Here is a 19,247-nt window from a genome sequence, read left to right on the forward strand (position 1 = left end):
AGGCTCAAAGGAAGTTCCACCAGGCATGGTAGCACATGCTTTATGATCCCAGCTACCCTGGAGGCTAGGGAGGAAGAAAGCAAGCCTGTCTAAAGTTAAAAACAAAAGGGTTGGAGGTGCAGCTCAGTGGTTAAGTACTTGACTAGCAAGTATAAGCCCTGGATTCAAGCCCTAACATAAATAAGCTTCCTACATGAGGAAATACTTGGACAAGCCTGGTGATAATAGGTAAGGAAAAGAGCTGGTTTTAACACAGGGACTCAACAGCCATTTCAGTTGGTCTCTGCTAGGGCAGGGCAGGACAGGTCTCCTGGTCTGGAAGGCTGGATATCCATTGGAACAGTGGATTTCTTAAGGAATTAGATTTACATTTTATAAACAGTAATTCCACAATGAACATAATTAATTCATCAAATATTTTAATGAGTCCAAATCTGATATGACCCCTGCCCACTGGGCAGCTCATCATCCAAGGAGAAACAAGACAGTTACAATGCAACTTGCTAAAGACCTGAACAGAGGTAATTACAAAACACTGCTTCCCAGCTGCTCCCCCAATCTGGAGCGAAGATCAGGACTGTAGGAAAAAACAACCAGTGTAGGAGAAAGACCCATTCCAACTGTTGGAATGAGTCATGTTTGCAATTCCAATTTGGTGCAGCTGCCCAAGGCAAAGTGGTAGGCCTCATTCACATTTAATAAAGCTTTACTGTGCACCTACCTCCTTGGGTGGGTGCTGTGGAGACATCAAAAATTAAGACACACTGCTGCCATGGTCCCTTAGGAGATTAGGAGAGGTGGGCATGGACATTACATAAGACTCTTCTTTGTGTTCAGTCATCTATCTTTCTACCCTCCTTGAATGGACTCATTTAGTTTATGAAAAAATGTTGACTGACGCCTCATAGGTTCTGTGCTGATTCTCATGAGAATCAGGGAGAAATAAGACTCGGTTCTGGATTTTTCAGCCACTGCCTGGAGTGAATTCAAGTCCACCAGATGAAGTATAGTAAGCCAGTTCCATTTTTCCCTATTACCTGCTAGACCACAGATTAGTCTTTCTGCTGGACATGGTGGTACATGCCTGTAATCCCAGCAACTCTGAAAGTTGAGTATTACAAGTTCAAAGTCAGCCTCAGCAGTTTAGTGAGGCCCTAAATAATTTTACCAAGACCCTGTCTCAAAAAAAAAAAAAAAAAGGCTGAGGACATAGTTCAGTGGTAAAGCACCCTGGCCCCTAGGTTAAATTCCCAATTTAAAAAAAAAAAAAAATCAGTCTTTCTCCCGATTCTTGGTGTGCTTATGTCTCATACCAACTTGAACCAGATAACTTTATCAAATGCCATTTAGAAAGAAAGGAAATTTAGAGGTCTGCAGCTCAGGAGAGCCCTGGTACAGCACAGCTGCCCCCAGATTCATCAACCTAGAGCTGTTAAAACAAGTATAGACCAAAGGTGTAGAGCTGGGGTTGTAACTCAGTGGTAGAGTGCTTGCCTAGCATATGTGAGGCACTGGGTTCAAATCTCAACACCACATGTAAATAAATAAAGACCCATTGGAAACTAATATATATACATAAAAGAGGTATAGAGCATACACTATGGGTACTGCCTTATTTTTGTATGACCCTTTAAAAGGGATACTGGGGGGGAAAAAAACTAGAGAAAGATCACAAGTGGAAATTGAAACGCTGATTTAATGGGTGATTGACCAAGTCAGGCACAGTGAAGTAGCCTGTAATTCCAAGTACTCAGGAGGGTGAGAATTGCAAGTTTGAGATCAGCCTACAGGATTCAACAAACTTTGCCAGGGGTAGTGGGATTACATCTGTAATCCCTGCTACTCAGGGAGCCTGAGGCAGGAAGATTTCAAGTTCAAGGCCAGCCTCAGCAATTTAGGAAGACCCTGTCTCAAAATAAAAGGTGCTAGGGATGTAGCTCAGTGGCAAACTGTCCTGGTATCTATCCCCAGTATCAAAAAGAAAGAAAAAAGAAAAAGAAACTAGGTCATTTGAAGGACTGCCATATAGAAAATGACCTGCCTTGTGAGGTAGTGAGCCCCCTACCTCAAGGGGGGTTTTCAAGCAAGCAGTAGATCACTTGGCAGGAGTGGTGGAAAAAAATGAGCTTTTTGGCCTTGTTTGGAGAAAGAGGCAGAGTATGAGAGGTCCTGCTCCCTATAAATGGGATTTTCCTGACAGTATGCAAGGGGACAGGTAATCCTGTATGCACAAACTAAACCGACAGCACTCAAAATAGATGAAAAAGCTTTTTAGCCCTGGGATCTGCTCACATAAATTATTTTAGGACAGGGTAGCTTGGAAAATTTAACAAAATGATGTCACCTCTCCTAATGGGACTGTTTTAGACACATACAGTAAGGCAGCCAATGTGGTAGAATACACTAAAGGTCAGGTATGTGAAGCAGAAGGCCTGGATTTTAGTTCTTGCTTTGCCCTGTGTGACCTAGGACGACTCCTCTCTGGATTCCTCCATGAAGTGAAAGGAAGTACAAGTTCCTTTCCATTCTAAAGAGCATTACCCCTTTGGCTGGGCCCCCCTATAGCAGATCTAGGGCTACAGTTTTGGGTCTTGGGGCTACATTTGTGGACAGCCAAAGACCACCTCTGACGGAAGCATCGGCCACACTCAAGGCAGGGGAAGGGCTTCTCCCCAGTGTGCAGCAGTTGGTGCTGAGCCAAATGGCTCCACTGGGCAAAGCGCTTGGAGCAAAGGTCACAGGCATAGGGCCGCTCGCCCGAGTGTACCCGTCGGTGACTGGCCAGCAGCGAGGGGTAGGCAAAGCGGCGGCCACAGTCGTCACAGGCATGCAGCTTCTCCTCGGTGTGCGTGCTGCGATGAATAGCTAGGGAGCCACTCCGCCGGAAGGCACGGCCGCAATCAGGGCAAGGGTAGGGCTTCTCTCCCGTGTGCAAGAGCTGGTGCTGGAGCAGTGTACTGCGCTGGGAGAAGCGGGCTTCACAGTGCTCACAGGCGTAGGGCCGCTCCCCAGAGTGCACGCGCCGGTGGCTGACCAGGCGAGACGAGGAGGAGAAGCGGCGCTCACAGTCTGGACACGGGTATGGCTTCTCACCAGTGTGGATGCGCTGGTGGATGACTAGGGCGGTGCGCTGGCGGAAGCGACGGTTGCATTCCAGGCAGGTGTAGGGCTTCTCTCCCGTGTGTGTGCGCTGGTGGATGGCTAGCAGGGAGGGGTAGGCAAAGCGACGCCCACAGCTAGGGCACTGGTGGGGCTTCTCGCCTGTGTGTGTGGTCCGGTGATTGGCTAAGGACCGGCTCCTGCGGAAGCAGCGGCCACAGTCAGGGCAGTGGTAAGGCTTCTCCCCGGTGTGGATAACCTGGTGCTGAGAAAGGTTCTTGCGCTGGGAGAAGCGTTTGCCACACTGGTCACAAACATAGGGGCACTCACCAGAGTGTGCCCGCCGGTGACTGACCAGCAGGGATGGGTAGGAAAAGCGGCGCCCGCAATCTGGGCAAGGGTAAGGCTTTTTCAGATTCTGGGCACATTTGTGGCTTTCCAGGGCCGGGTGATCAGGAAAGGTACAGCCACAGTCAGGGCAGATGGGGCCCCCAGACGTTTGCCTGGGAATCAATCGGGGTTTGCTGGGTCTCCGTCCCCGTTTGCCTTTTCTGGGTGCCTCCTTAGGTGGGAATGCTTCCTTCTCCCCATTCTTCTTTCTGGTTTCTACAGGGACACAGGGAAAAATTAATTTAAGAAATACTGGGCTCTTGTTCTTACAGTGTTATAGGTTATAAAACCCATAGACTCAGAGGCTCTACTCAGTGGTACAGCACTCGCCTAGCATGAGCCAGGCCCTGGGTTAGATCCTCAGCACCACATAAAAATAAATAAATAAAATAAAGACATTGTGTTCAGTTACAACCAAAAAATAAATATTAAAAAAAGAAAAAAAGGGCTGGGGATGTGGCTCAGTGGTTAAATATTCCTGGGTTCAATCCCCTGTACCCCTCCCCCCCCAAAAGAGTATTAGGCAGAAATGGAAATAAATGAGGTGTAAACTGGCAGTGTCTGGGTTATAAGACCCTCTAACTAATGGCTTTCAAACTTTATTGTGCCAACTTTGGATTCAGCTAAACTATGGAAGGGTCTAAGAATTTGCATTTCTAACATGTTCTCAAGTAATGCTGCTAATCTGGAACTCTGGAACCACATTTTGAGATCCAGTGCTGTAAGTCTTGTTAATAAGGTCCTTGGACTATATTTTACCCACTGGTTCACAGATCTAGGTGCACATCCAAATCAATGGAGCTATTAAAAAAGAAATATAAACTCATAGACATTCACAAGACAGAATAAGGGCATCTGGGGTGGGGTGTTGGTATCTGTACTTGTTACCAAGTTCCTCAAATGACTTAGATATAAACAACAGCCATTTGATAACCTTGGCAAAAACTAACTGAAAGTTTTTAAATAAGGAAATATGATCAGATCTAAATCTTAAGAAATACCTGTGGCCTTATAGAATCTGGCTCAGAAACTCCAGCCCAAACAGTTCTTTCTGCCCCTGTGGGCAGATCTGGGGTCTTTCTACCTGAATGGACTTGACCAGAGCCTTACTTGATCTTGAGGAGAAATGTTTTTCACCACTTAGGGTCACACTGCCATAAAAGCATAAAGAGGCTGGATGAAGCAATGCATGTCTGTAAACCTAGTTACTCCCAGATGCTGAGGCAGAAAGATTGCAAGTTTGAGTCTTCAGTAACTGAGAAGATCCTGTCTTACAATAAAAAGGGCTGGGGATGTAGCTCAGTGGTGGAGCACCTGCTACCCTGGGCTCCACCTGGGGGTTGGGGGAATTGGGCTGCATCCCAGGCAGTGTTCCCCCATGAGGTCCCTTGCTCCCTTCAACCAAACCCAAAAACAGAAATTTAAGGTGTTTCGGTCAGAGTCCAATTTAAAGGAGGACACGACAGGGATCCTGGGAAGGAGGTAGGAGAGTGGCTATTTTAAAAAGCTCACTGATCATTCACACACACAATGGAGTACAGCAGGTGGTTAGTTTGAAAATTGACTTGATAATCTTTGTTTGTGGACCAACCCCATACCATCAAAAACAAGACCCTGGGCTGAGGATGTAGCTCAGTGGTATATCACTTGCGTAGCATGCACCAAGCCCTGGGTTCAATTCCCAACACTGCAAAGCAAACAAACAAACAACCTGACGCCCTGAAAATGAATAAAGTGTAGCAGCAACACAGAATGGATTATGGGTACCCCTAGCCAGAACAAAACTCAGTACTAAGTCATTAGAGGCTAGAACACTATAGGAGGGTTGCAGGCTCTCCGTGGGCATTTTCACTCACTCCTCTGGACTGTTAATCCTCTCCGATACTCTTGCGGATCTAGGGCAGCCGGTTCCCAATCATCGGTATTTCGTTCCAGCCAGGAGATGAGGGCTGGCTTAGGACCTGCACATCCTGGAGAAGGAGAACCAAGTCAGAGGGCTATCCCCAGATAATCCACCCGATGGCTACTGCTGCCGACAGTCTGCCCTCTCCCTTGACACAAACCTGGTCGCAGGACAGGACCCTGATCTCCCTGCCCGCCCCCGCCCCCAAACTCCTTCTTCCCTTCTAGGCCCCGCGGAAGCGGAGTGGGGCGGGCCTCACCGAGCGCGCCCAGGTGGCCGTAAGTCTCCCGCATCACGTCTCGGTACAGGGCCCTCTGCGCGGGCCGCAGATACCCCCACTCCTCAGGTGAGAAGTACACGGCCACGTCCACAAACTTCAAGGCCCTTGGCCTCCTTCCCCTTCTCCGACTAGGTCCGGCCTCTCCTTGTCCCCGAGCAGGGAGCGGAGCCGAAGGCGGCGCCATTGGACCTGAGAAACCCGCGCCACGGCCTTTCCCTTCCCAGCCCGGACCTCTGGGCGATGACGAACCCCAAGATTTAGGAGCCCCCACCAGCCCGGGGCTGAGCGTGGCCGGGAAGGCCCGGAGGGAATCAGAATCGGCAGCCTGCGGGGATAACGGAAACCCCTCGCTGTTATTCAGGAAACTCCTGCCCGAACTTGGGTGAAAGGCACCGGAAGATGCCTTCGGGGAAAATGGCGGCGCTGCTACTGCACCGCCTTTGCATGTAACATAGACAGCTTCCAGCTATCGATTTTATTGACCGGAGCGCCATGCCGGCTTCCTAACCTTTTTGCCCTAAAGTGCAATGGCGCCGAGACTAGGCTTCACGCCCTTTCACCCCCGTCTCCCTGTTACTCTTGTTCATTGGCCCGCGACTGAAGATCGAACATTCTGATTGGTTTCTGGGGAAGGCGGCCTGTTTGAACGAAGCCAACGAAAGCATAAGGGCAGGAAGCTGGACCATTAGTGCAGTGTTTGAAAGAAATTGAACTCAGAACCTTGGCCTTTCTTATGCTAGCTAGCCAAGTGCTCTATCACTGAGCTAACCCCTAGCCCTTTATTTTTGTTTATTTATTTATGACTCACTAAATTGCCCAGGCTGGTCTCGAATTTGGGATCCTCCTGCCTCAATCTCCCTTGTATCTTGGGAAAACGGGCGTGGGCCACCGCGCCCGCCCTACTAAACATTTCATTTCCTTCCTTCTTTCCTTCTTCCTTCCTTTCTCTTCTCCCTCTTTTTTTACCCCCCCCCCCCGTATTAGGGATTGAACCCAGGCGTGCTCTACCATTGAGAAAGATCCTTAGCCTTTTTTAATTTTTTAATATTTATTTTTTATTTACTTATTTTTACCGTAAAGATGATGGAACCCGGGTTGCTTTTCCACACCCCCAGGGTCTAGATAAATTGCTGATGCTAGTCTCCAACTTGCAATTCTCCTACCTCCGCCTCAGGAGTTCCTGGGGTTACTGGTGTGTGCCACCACTTGGTGCCTCATTTTATCCTTTGCTGCCATTTTCGTGAGTTGATGGATATCATCCCAGTTTAAAGAAATTTCTTAAGAGGGAATATGCGTTTCCAGGATCATATCGCTAGTGAGGAGGGGAACCAAAATTAGACCTGAGGTTGACAAGGTTTTTATTCATACCACTTGACTATCCTGATTTGCTTGCTAACTCAGGAATCAGTCTGAATTCTTGGTCTCAGGTTTGGTCTTTTGCCTAATCTCCATACATTATTCTAACAACTTTTGTTCATTGTTCATAGAATACTGCTAGGCAGTTAGGGGAGACAAAATTACAGAAATAACTCATGGGTTATGCTTTGAATGGAGTTTACAGTCTAGTGAAGCAAATTCACAACCAGTAATAACCGAATGCAACAAACATGTAAAAGGCATGCAGGTGCGCGCGCGCGCACACACACACACACAAATGTTGAGAGAACAAGCCACACATATTTCCCATCAGTTCCCATTTGTGTGCATTATGGTACAGAGTTTTGTAGCTCAATGCCATCACCCAGGGATACTGGGGGCAGGAGAATATACCATTTACCACATCTCTTTTCTTTTTTTCTTTGGTAGTGGGGATTGAACCCACAGATATTTTGCTACTGAACCAAACTCCTGGCCCCTTTTTATTTTGAGACAGGGTCTCACTGAAATGCTTAGGGCCTCACTAAGTTGCTGAGGCTGACCTAGACTTGTGATCCTCCTGCCTCAGCCTCCCAAGTCTCTGGGATTTCAGGTGTGCACCTGTGTGCCTGGCCCATTTGCCATCTCTCTTAGCTGGCAACATAGAAATCTTTCTAATCCAGTAATCAATATTTAAAAGCACCTACTGTAGTGAAAACAGTAACCCTTTAGCCTTCATAAAGTAAAGATAGGAATCACAAAATAAGAAATTATGAGAAAGATATTTGAATAGAGGTGATTAAAAAAAATCCTGCCCTTAACATTCTGCATTAACTAAATAAATGCAATTACTGCCATCTCAGCCTAGTGCTGTGGTGCTTACCTATCATCCAAGCTACTCAGGAGGCTGAGATAGGAGGATCATGTGAGATCATTTTAAGACCAAAGACCAACCTGGTTAACAGAGACCCCATTAAAAAAAGGTCAAAACCAAAAACATTAATTGAGTTCTTGCTCAGGGCTAAGTGGCTGTTTGTTGAACTAAATAGGGGAACTAATGGAATATCAGAGTTGCCAGGATAAGTAACAAACAATGCTTCTTTCTTTCCAGATTGATTCACCAGGTATGATGAATTTGGCCTATGAAGGTGTGGGATTTAGGGAGGACTGTGGTGCTCAATAGACATTTATTGAATAAACCGTTGAATCATAGCTACAAAGGTCTATGGCACAAAGCTAGGACTTCAGGAAAGTTCTAGGTATGAAGAGAATAATGATATTTTCTGATGTAGTCAGTGGTGGTAAAACTGAAAAGGTTAGTTGACACCTGACATTAGTGGACTTCATCCTGTGTATTAGGAAGCTTTGAAATAAGTTTATAGGAATATATGACCTACTAATGTTTCAGGAAGTTTGCAAGCTGAACTGGTAGGTTTGTACTACTCCTTCTGTGTACACACAGTTAAGTTGGGAAAATATGAGTGTAAATGTAGGCTGCTAAGGGAATAAAAAGGCAAATGAATAGCAGATATTTCACTTGAAAGGAAGTGGGGAAGGAATCAGTTCTCTGTAGTCACCAGGCATGGTGGCACATACTATAATCCCAGCAACTTGGGAGGCTGAGGCAGGAGGATTGCAAGTTCAAGGGCAACCTCAGCAAATTAACAAGAACTTCTCTCAAAATAAGAAATAAAAAGGGCTGGGAGTGTAGATCAAAAGTAAAGCACACCTGAGTCCAATTCCCAATACCAAAAAAAAAAAAAAAAAAATCTGCAGTCAGCTTGCCTTGATACACAACTAAACCAGAAGATGAAGTTGAATAAGAAAGGAAAGAAAGATTAAATATGGAGGTCAGAAGGTCCTGGGCCCTCTGCCCACGTCCATGCAGTGGGAAGGCAGGTCAAACTTAATGGTGCAAACTTATCCTGGCTCTTGGTTGCACAAGCCCTGTTTGGCAAGGTTTGCCATCATCCTGGTGGGAGCCACTAAGGTGGGATCTTTTTTGGTGTGTGTGGTGCTGGGGATTGAACCCAGGCCTTGTGTATGTGAGGCAGGCACTCTACCAACTGAGTTATATCCCCAACCCACTAAGGTGGGATATTGATAAGCAGAGTCAGATGCTCTTAATTATAGGGAAACTTGTTGGAGAAAGAAGTAACCAGGACTTAGTGTGAGAGCAGAGTCCCTTCTCCCTCTGTATAAATTTCTGGATCCACACTGGGCATCAGGTGAAGCAAGGCTCCTATTGAAGTAAAATGGCCCATTGCAGAGAAGGTTACAGAAGACCCCAAGAGTCTACACATCAAAAGCCACACAAAAAATAAAACTAGGGCGGGGGTTGTGGCTCAGTGGTAGAGCGCTTGCCTAGCATGTGTGAGGCACTGGGTTCAATTCTCAGCACTGCATATAAATAAATAAAGTAAAGGTCCATTGGCAACTAAAAGAAAAAAAATTTAAAATATAACTAAATGGTGTTGAGTTTTAACTAAATACATGGCACACTAATATAGATATCATTCAAAACTCACCTTGTAGAGTCCTTGTAAGGATGATTATATTTTTTCTTCTTCTTTCGGTGGTACTGGGGATTGAACTCAGGAGCTTTACCTCTGGGGTGCATTCCAGCCCGAGGATCAAGTCTCTTGATTATTTCTACCTTCTTTCTCTTGCTTTCCACAAGACAAGAGAATTTGAACTGAAAATTATAGGGTGTTTTGAAAGCTGTGTTCTTGAATCGGGCAGCTATATGTGAGGATAGAACAGCACACAAGATTGTCTGCTCTTTCAAGGTGTAGGACCTATGTGCAAATCTCAAATTCAGAGAAACTCCACCTACCAAAGGCAGCAGCTTCCCATTTTCAGACAAAAGTACCATCACTTTTCTAGAATTCTTCCTTATTGCTGACATCCAATCTTGTATAGGATTCTTATAAGGAAAGGCTGAATTTGTTTCAGGGGTAAGCTGGCACCTTTCCCTGGTTAAAGATAGTAAAAATGGGCATTTCAATGGAAACAGACTTCTAAAAAATTTAAAAAAAAAAAACTTAGGAGGAACAGAAAACAAATTTAAAAAGACAGTTTTTATCCTAATTGTTAGGTGCCAAATCATCAAATTCTTTACATAAAGAATATTTTGGGAACCCAGGTGTGGTGGCACACAACTGTAACTAACCCCAGCTACTCAAGACACTAAATGAAACAAGAGGATCACAAGTTTGAGACCAGCTGGGGCAACTTGGCAAGACCCTGTCTCAAAAAAATTTTTAAAAGGGATGGGGATGTAAGTCAGTGATAGAGCACTTGCCAAACTTACATAGGCCCTGGGCTCAATCCCTAGTACCCCCCCCCCCAGCAAAAAAAAGTAAGTTCTATGGTGGGGGGATGTGCAGCTCAGTGATAAGAGCACATGCTTAGTATGCGCATGCACGCGTGCACGCACGCACATACATAGAATAAGAAATAGACAGCTCTGTGATGCTTCTAGTGTCAAGCTGAGGCCAATCAGAAAAGGCTTTTATTAATCAAAAGTAAGCATTCATTCCTTAGGCACACTAGCCACATTTCAAATGCTAAATAACCACATGTGGCCAGTGGCTGCTCTGGGGGACAGCACCAATGCAGAACATGCCTAAGGTTGACAAAAGCTTGATTGGACAGCAATACTGTGGGTACTCAGCAAAAAAAAAAAAAAAAAAAAAAAAAGAAGACCCCAATCCCCACTCTGCCTCCTCCCTTCCACCTCATTGTGATCAGCTATCCTTGAATGTGAGCGAGACTCCAAATCTTGGGGAAGGAACTTTGGAAGAGATGGTTCAGAGGTTTCTTACCAACTGGGGCCCATAAAGAGCGGAGCTGTGCATGGACAGGGACTGCTGGGGAAAGGGGAACCTAAGAAAGGCTGACTTCCACATCTGCTCCTTTTTCCTACCTATGCCAGACCCCAGGCGCTTAGCCTCTTCCTTGGGATCTTGGCAGAAAGCAAAGTACAATCCTTTGAATTGGGTCTTGGCCAAACATTCCAGTTTGCTGGAAGCTGGCAGTAGCCAGGGAGCAGAACTTCTGCCTGAGCAACATCTAGTCTGAGGTCTGAATATCACCAAGTTCAGACTTCAGGTTCACCGGCTATGTGCCCAGCACTGTTCTGGGCTTTGGAGAGAGGGACAGTGAACCAGAGCTCAGCCCACCTTTGCCCAAGCTCAATCTGTGCCTCTCGGGGACTCTTCCCTTCCTTTGTACCAAGGCTGAAACAGCATACACACATTTGTTAATATCCTACTGACAGACAACACAGTTCTAGGTGCCTGGGCATATAGTATAGCAGGGAACTAAACAAATTTTTCTTCCCACAGTTCAGATTCCCTCACCACCTTTCTGATTCTAAGGTTTCCACTACACTTCACTGAAGGTTAGTCCTCAAGCACCAGCCTGGCTCTTTGGTTTTATCTAATCAGGGTAACTCCAAGCCTAAGGCTAAGAACTGAGAAAGGTAATGGTCAGGTAATGTGCCTATTCTCAGAGGCGCTTACAACCTAGTGAGGGAGACACAAAACTGTGCAAAGATGTGTGTGTGTGTGTGTGTGTGTGTGCCTATGCCACATTAGTAAGCACTGACAGGAATTATGTCAGGGTCTCTCACTTCTGAGTTCTAAATGCATTGTGAATCAGTGAAGGGGAAAAAAAAGTCAATAATAGTCTCCAACTAACTGAAATATGGAGAAAATCAGAGAAATTACATTAAAAGCAGTTATTTTCAAACCGGGCTGGGTGACCACAGGACAGGCCTGTAATATCAGCAACTCAGGAAGCTAAGGCAGGAGGATGATAAGTTCAAAGCCAGCCTCAGCAATTTAGAGAGACTCTGTCTCAAAATACAAAGGGCTGGGAATGTGGTTCAGTGGTTATGGTGCCCCTGGGTTCAATCCCCAGTACCAAAAAATAATCTCATCCAGGCAGCAGTGATGTACCTGTAATTCTAGTGATTCTGGAGGCCAAGGCAGGAGGATCATGAGTCCCCAGCCTCAGCAGATTAATGAGACCCTGTCTAAAAATAAAAAGGACTGGGGATGTGGGTCAGTGGTAATGTGCCCCTGGTTCAATGCCTAGAAAGAAAAAAAAAATACACATAAAAGCAACAACAAAAATCTGGTTGCCAGGCAGGGATTGTAGGGAGAGACAGAATAGGTGGAACACACAGAGGATTATTTAGGATATCGAAACTATCTGAATGATACTATAATGGTGGCTTCATTTATTCCAAACCGCAAGATGTAGGTTTCACACCAAAAGTAAACCCTAATGTAAACTGTAAATTTTGGGAGATAATGATAAAGATTTTGGGTCTTGATAGCTTCATTAATTTTAATAAATGTATCAATCTGGTGGGGGATATTGATAGTGGGAGAAGTGTGTGTTGAGGGGGTAGGGCAGAGAGATATTGGAATTCTACTTTCCACTTAGTTTTGCTGTTAACCTGAAACTGCTGTAAAAAATTGAGTATATTTTTTAAAATGTAGGGGGCCTGGGATCCAGCTCAGGGGTAAAGCATGTGCTTAGGATATGTGTGGTCTTGGGTTCAGTAAAATAATAATAAAAATGATATGATGATGTGTGCTACAACATGGATGAATCTTTAAACTATTATGCCAAGGGAAGATGCCAGACACATGTTTGTCTGGAGCAGCAGCACACACCTATAACCCCAACAACTCAGGAGACTGAGGCAGGAGGATCACAAGTTTGAAACCACCTCAGCAAGTTAGCAAGACCCTAAGCAACTTAATGAGACACTCACTTAAAATAAAAAGGGCTGGGGGAGAATCGCAGCCTCTGGGACAGGAGTCCCCTGTGTTTCTCCTTTATTGGCAAAGCAATAAAATTTCTTTTTCCTTTTTCTCAAAACCATGTCCTCTTTATTAAATTGGCATCAGGGACAAGGACTGAACTTTTGATATCAAAACTGGTGACCCACAAAGGGACTCAAGAGCAGCCCTTGCTCTAGTTTTCTTGGGCAGCCCTGGCTCTAAGCAACCCCACTTCCATGCAGAGGATGCAAGGTGCCTGGCGAACTTGAGAGCCAATGTTTGGAGAGGTTTCTCCATCAGTGGTCTATTTGAGAAAAAGGAAACTGAACTCAGTACTAAGTCGAGACACCCTTGGTCATCTGCTTCTCCTTTGACCTTGGTGAGGTCACACTCAGGTCACACCAAGAAAAGATGACTTTGGAAATGCAAAGGATACCTGACTTGCAGGCAGATGATCCCAGATCTTGAAGACTCCACACTCCTGAAAGTCACTGCTGACAGAATCTAGGTGAATGGGAATGAGCCACCTCTGCTCAGTCTAGGAGGAGACTGGTTGGAAAAGACTGGAAAGGCATGGGCCACTAAAATACCTTTCCCTAATGGAGTATCAACTTTGAAGCTGGGGATCCTAAGACAATGTATTATTTAGTGGAATTGGGACACCAGGCATATCTGGTGAACATGAAAGCCTGAGGACATTGCTGGGAGTTCCTTGGAGAAATAATTTTTATTATTGTGGAGTACTGTTTTTCAGCACAATTGAGCATCGTCTCACCCCACAGGAGACTAGTGTCCCCAAATGTGTTGGGGGAAAGAAAATTTCTTGCTGCATAGCCTGAAAGCAACAGATAAATTCACTCTTGCAGTTCTGTGTTTGAAGATGACAGAAAATCTGGGTCATCTTCAACTCGTCCCAGAGAAGGGAACTGAAATGAAAATACCCAAAGCCCTATCCCTAAGTTGGTCACACAGAGAGACCACCTCATAGCACCTGAGTGCTAGGACTTGAATGATCTATGTAAATGTCTGGTAGAGAAGCTAGGGCCAGGCCAGTGAGGAGATGGATTTGGAGCTGTGAAGAACACACAATTTATCAAAAGAATGGTCCAGAGCTAAAAGGCTCCACACACCCGAAGGTCAGGTTTGGTAAAACCTAGGCCTCCAAAGGATATCTGTGAAAACCTGGGAGAGAAGCTGTGACCAGGTAGCAAAGAAGATGAATTTAGAATGTTGAAGGACACCTGAGTTGCTGACAGGTTTCTCTCTGAGTTCCTGGGAGATAATCTGGGACCGGGTCAAAAATATGCTGGGTTTCTACCCCTGAGTAGAAGGTATAGGGACCCAGAAGTGGAAATCTTCATGTTCCTAAGGGCTACTTCTGACAGGACATGGGTGAATTGGAATAAGCCTCCACTGACTAGAATAAGAGAAGATTCATTGGACACAGCAAAGAAGGTACCAGCTTAAGTACCTTGCCTTAGTAGAGCAGCAATGCAAACTTGGGGACAATTCATCACCAAGTAGAGAGGGGAAACTGGGACAATCATAGTGGTCATGGCAGCCTGAGGCCCATTCTTACAAGTCTTTGGGGGAAAAGTGGAGTAGGTATATGTGAACTCACCCCTGGGGAAAGAAGTGAAATTTACATTCCTGTAGCCTGACTCTAGACTGGGGATACACACAGGGCACTTCATGACCCCTGTGTGAACATGATATTGTGTGTTGGGTTTTCAAATTTGTTTTTTAGTGTTAGTAATAAATGGTTCTACACAGGCTGGGTGGTCTGTTATGAATATCTCCATATACCTGTGCATGTGTTTTTTTTTTTTTTTCACATTCCATATGGTAAATTAAACTGAGACCTCTGGATATTTACTAATTCTCATTGTTAAAGATGTTCCACACATGTCTGTTTATCTATCAATCAGACTAGCTTCCCTGAGTGTATTGATGGAAAGGAAATTCTTGATGCAGGGCTCAGAACCAGAGATGAAATTGTCACCAGATAGGGTCCAAGGATGTCTTATCAAGGGGGCAGTGGAACCTTCTGGCCCAGGTGAGTTCTTGACTTACACCACTGAAAAGACTTTCAGGATATGTCTGAGCAAAGCACAAAGATTTATTATAGGACAGTAAAGCAAAGCATGCATGCCACAATTACAGTGTCTCAGAGAAGTATCTTTATCTCTCAGAGAAGACAAATGATGCAGCCAGGACTGAGCTCTATGACAATATATGTATTTTGCTTGCGCAGAAAATTGCAGACTCCCAGGCAAGCTATTGTAAAAATCAGATGGTATGTCAATCATTTGTTTCTTCCTAATTAAGGAGAATACCATAAATCAGTTCTGGGCACATTGTGCAGGTCTTTGAATCTGATGAGATTAAATAAATTAGTTGATCTACAAGCATTAGCTGGAGATCTTATTCATCTAATTAAAGAGATAAGCACAAGTGGTCATGCTCATAGATCTGAGTCTCCATCTACTAAGATTGTTTTTTGCTCTCTCTATGGGAGCCCACCTATCTCAAATTAACACTGGTAATTTTGTGTGTTTTAGGGAAACTCACATAAATAAAGCTTAAAAGTATTTTAATATCCATGGAACTTGTAGTTATTGAAATAGAAATCTCCTTTAGCAATTATAAAAGAAGCCAGATTAGCAGAATAATGACTCCAACACCTCAAAGCTTATTTTATGTTCCACACAGAAGCATATAAAGCCTACTGGGGCAGAAATTGAACTTGTTATTTACAGCTACAAGTGTCTTATTTGGAAGAAGCTGAGAATATTTTCCCCCATTCTGTTGCAGGGGCTTCATGATGAGGGAGTATAACCAGGTAGTTTCCGTTTACCTGACAAAGTCTGAGAGCCTTGTTTCCATATTTTTCTGGTGTTGCAATCCAAGATTATCCAGTGTGTCACAGAAATGTCTTCACATCATAATGGGTTTGCTGGAGGTGGGAGACCAGGATGGTGGGAGTGCGTGGATCATTCCAGGGCATGGTTGTCTAGAAATTGTGTACTAAGTGTCTTCAAGAGACTTCTATGGATTTGTGAGAAATTTGGACCAAGCCAGAAAGAAGATGAATTTGCATGTATGAATGTCAACTGAGTTTCAAGCATAGCAGTAGTAGAGAATTATAAGTCTCTATACTCCTGAGGGCCACCTCTGGCATAACCTAAGTGAATTAGAATAGGCCCCTTCTTCCTAGACTGAAAGGAGGTTGGGCCCATCTGGAAAAACATAGCCCTTTGAAACTACCTTTTGGGGGGAAACAAAAATTAGTGACTGAATCTGGAGAATCCTGAAGATAATGTTTCATCAAGTAGATTGGGACAAAGGCCAGGCTAGTTGCCATGGCAACGTAAGACCATACCTGGCAGGTCCTGGGAGGAAGAATTTTAATGAGGAGAAAAGTTTTTCAGGGCTGGGGTTGTAGCTCAAAGGTAGAGTGCTTGCCTATCACATGTGAAGCACTGGGTTTGATTCTCAGAGTCACATAAAAAAACAAATAAAATAAAGGTATTGTGTCCATCCACAACTAAAAATATAGGGAAAAAAAATAAAAAACGGTATTCAGAGCAGGTGGGTTTGGCCTTACCCCAGGGGATGGAAATAAAATATGAATGACTTAAAAACAAAAATAGAGGGGAGAATTGGGAATGTGACTCAATGGTAAAGCATCTGTGTTAATCCAGTATCAAGCCCCCCCCCCACCCACTGCCCAAATCCAAGCCTTATGATTTCATTTATATGGACCCCAAATGAGCAAATGTATAGAGATAGAAAGTAGATTAATTTTTGCTAAGGCCTGGAGAAGGGGTGAATGGAGGAAGTTATGGCCAAGAGGTGTGGGATTTCTTTGGGAGATTAATGAAAATGTGTTAAAATTTATTGTGGTGATGGGTATACAACTCTGGGAATACACTAAAACCCATTTAATTGTGCATTGAAAATGAGTTAGTTGTAATGGTATGTGACTAATACCCAAGAAAGCTGTCACCAAAACAAAAAACCCTTGCTGAGGAGAAATAGTCAGACATAGAAATATGGTCATGGTAAATTATACAACACACACACACACACTAAGGTTGCCAGGAGGCATTTGGAACAGTCGCCCCCTAACCTCAGCCCAACTCAATATTCTCTTTCGTCCGTTCCCTGTCCCCTCCAAGCAGTTTTGAGCCCTCTGTGTATTCTTTGCATCTGCAGCTCTCGCTCAAGAACTGGTTAAGTAACATTTTGCATAAATGAGTGAGCAGAAATGGGCGGAGTGAAGGTCCTAAACGGCCTCACTGAGCGCCCCCAAGTGGCGGCTGATCTCTCGTATCACCGTCCAATACAGGGTTTTCTATCCCTGCCCCAGACTTCACCACTCCGGCAAGAAGAAATACACGATCGCCACGAAGAAGCTCACAACCCTCAGCCTCCTATGCACAGATTCAGTTTTTTTGGGCTCAGGATGGGGAACCTGGCTGGGGGCAGCGCCTTGAACCCTCCCTGATCCCCATCCCCAGCTGAATGCTTCAGCCCCATGATCACACCACTGTATTTTCCAGATGAGAGGGAGCCACTCTGCTGGACCCTACATCTCAGCCGGCCTTGAACTAGCCTCACACGGGGCCGAGTTGCGGCCAGAATGGAGGAATCACCACGGCGTGGGACACTTTGGTACCAAAATGAACAACGGAACAAACAATACCCTAAGAGAATATGGCGGCGACCCTTTAAGACCATCATTCACAAGCATTCTGAGGCTTTCCACTCATTTCCTCCATTTGATCTTATCAGATAAGAAACAGTTAAGCAGGTTCAGCCCAGGTTCTTAAAATTCCTACCCCCTCATTGGCTATGGCGGAGACAGACTAGAAGACTTGGCTTCCGAAAGTGCGCGGTGATTGGACAACTCGCCTCATCGAAATAAAGCGCTGATTGGTGTCTTGGACCAGACTCTAGGACGCTGTTGCTAGGTAACGACTGACAGCTGTTTATGCGCAAGATGGAGGAGGTTCAGAGGAGGTAATCATGTATTGAGGCCATGTAGTTCAGCGTGATTCTCCCTTGGCTGCTTTTGTTCCCTTGGTCCACAAGGCTTTCAAGAGTGTGTCCTGGCTGTAAAATAAACTGGGCTCCTGTCCTGAGAGAAGTTAATTCTAGAGTGCTGAGCATATTTATGGAACTTTTACAGCGTGCCAGGTGTGCAACAGCCTATCCCAGACCTATCTGGCTGCACATTCAATGCTCTGCCCACTGACCTTATCACTAGGGGTTTCCCTTGTAAGACATCACGCCCTTGAGCGACTCAGATCAGGCCTAGATGCCTGTGAGACTTTAGTGACTTACAGAAGTGTCCTCTCCACTACTCTTGAGGGCAGAGTGGGTAAAATCAGAACCGTATTCTATATTGCTCCTAAGCACCTCATACTGTAGCAGTAGTAATACAAACAACAACATAATGTGCCAGGTACTGGGCAGAAGCATTTCAAAAATCTCATTTGATTCTTAAAACAATCCCATGAAACTGATAATCTTGTTTCGCAATTGGGGAGGCTCACACTTAGTCCAGCAAGAAAATTCCAAAGTCACACTGATAAGTCAAGGAGTGCTCAATTGAACCAATGCATCCAACTCTGAAACCCATGTGTTCTAACCATTGTGTTATATGGCTATTCTTTTGGCACAGCAGTTGCTCAAATATATTGAAAGAAAAAAAATGTTTACTTTCCCTTTCCCTTGTGGTTCTCCACCCCGTCTCCAAAAAATAGGTTATGTTTCTACTTCTGGTGGTCTTCAGTGCACCCTCATCCCATTCACCCCCTTTAAAGACCATAAGGCACAGGATATATGATAGGCTCCTAGTTCAGGGGAAAGAGCTCAGGTTACAGAGTCAGGGGAATATCCCTTAAATCCTGGCTCCATCTTGTGGTAGCTATGTGATGTAAGCAAGTTACTACAACTTGCCAATGTAAGTTTTTTTTCATCAGTGAAATTGAGTTCATACTACTTTTCTCACAGACATGTCATCTTAAATTTAAAGTATGGGGCTTATGGTAGGTACTTATTTCAAGAAAGTGATTCTCTGAGGCAGATAGAGCTGAATTTGGTTCCCAGCACTGTAGCCCTCTGTCTCCATGACATTCAGTGAACAAGGGGTGTGTGGAGAAAAAAGTTAATGGTTACTTTAAGAAAACTGCTCCCCCCCCATATTCCCCAAAAGTGGAAGCAACCCATTGCCACCTGGAATCTAAGAGAGTGAAATTGCCTAGAAAAGTTACTGATATTGAACAGTTCCTTTAAAAGGAGATATTTGTGAGCAGTGAGCCCTTGGGGCGTTCCAATAAGTCTAACTTTATGTGTGCAAGAGTCCTCTCATTTCAACAGGCTCTTCTGGAACCTGCCTTGCCTTAGTCCA

The 19,247-nt window shown here is 44.8% G+C and overlaps 1 protein-coding gene and 1 long non-coding RNA gene across 2 annotated transcripts; one reads left to right on the forward strand and one right to left on the reverse strand.

The window, feature by feature from the left end:
• Positions 1-402: 402 nt before the first annotated feature.
• LOC124099325 (zinc finger protein 689) lies at positions 403-6,208 on the reverse strand. Its single transcript, XM_046454358.2, has 3 exons — positions 5,652-6,208; positions 5,346-5,459; positions 403-3,705 (listed from the first exon to the last, which is right to left on the reverse strand). The coding sequence occupies exons 1-3, from the start codon at positions 5,854-5,856 to the stop codon at positions 2,528-2,530; spliced, it is 1,497 nt and encodes a 498-aa protein (XP_046310314.1). The 5' UTR covers positions 5,857-6,208; the 3' UTR covers positions 403-2,527.
• On the forward strand, positions 2,959-17,986 carry LOC124099327 (uncharacterized). The gene is made up of 2 exons (XR_006853928.2): positions 2,959-3,079; positions 17,395-17,986. It is a non-coding gene; the product is annotated as an uncharacterized LOC124099327 (long non-coding RNA).
• Positions 17,987-19,247: the final 1,261 nt, after the last annotated feature.

This window comes from Marmota monax, unplaced genomic scaffold (assembly GCF_021218885.2).
Source record: "Marmota monax isolate L192 unplaced genomic scaffold, Marmota_monax_Labrador192_F-V1.1 WCK01_AAM20220418_F8-fsc00086, whole genome shotgun sequence".
NCBI lineage: Eukaryota > Metazoa > Chordata > Mammalia > Rodentia > Sciuridae > Marmota > Marmota monax.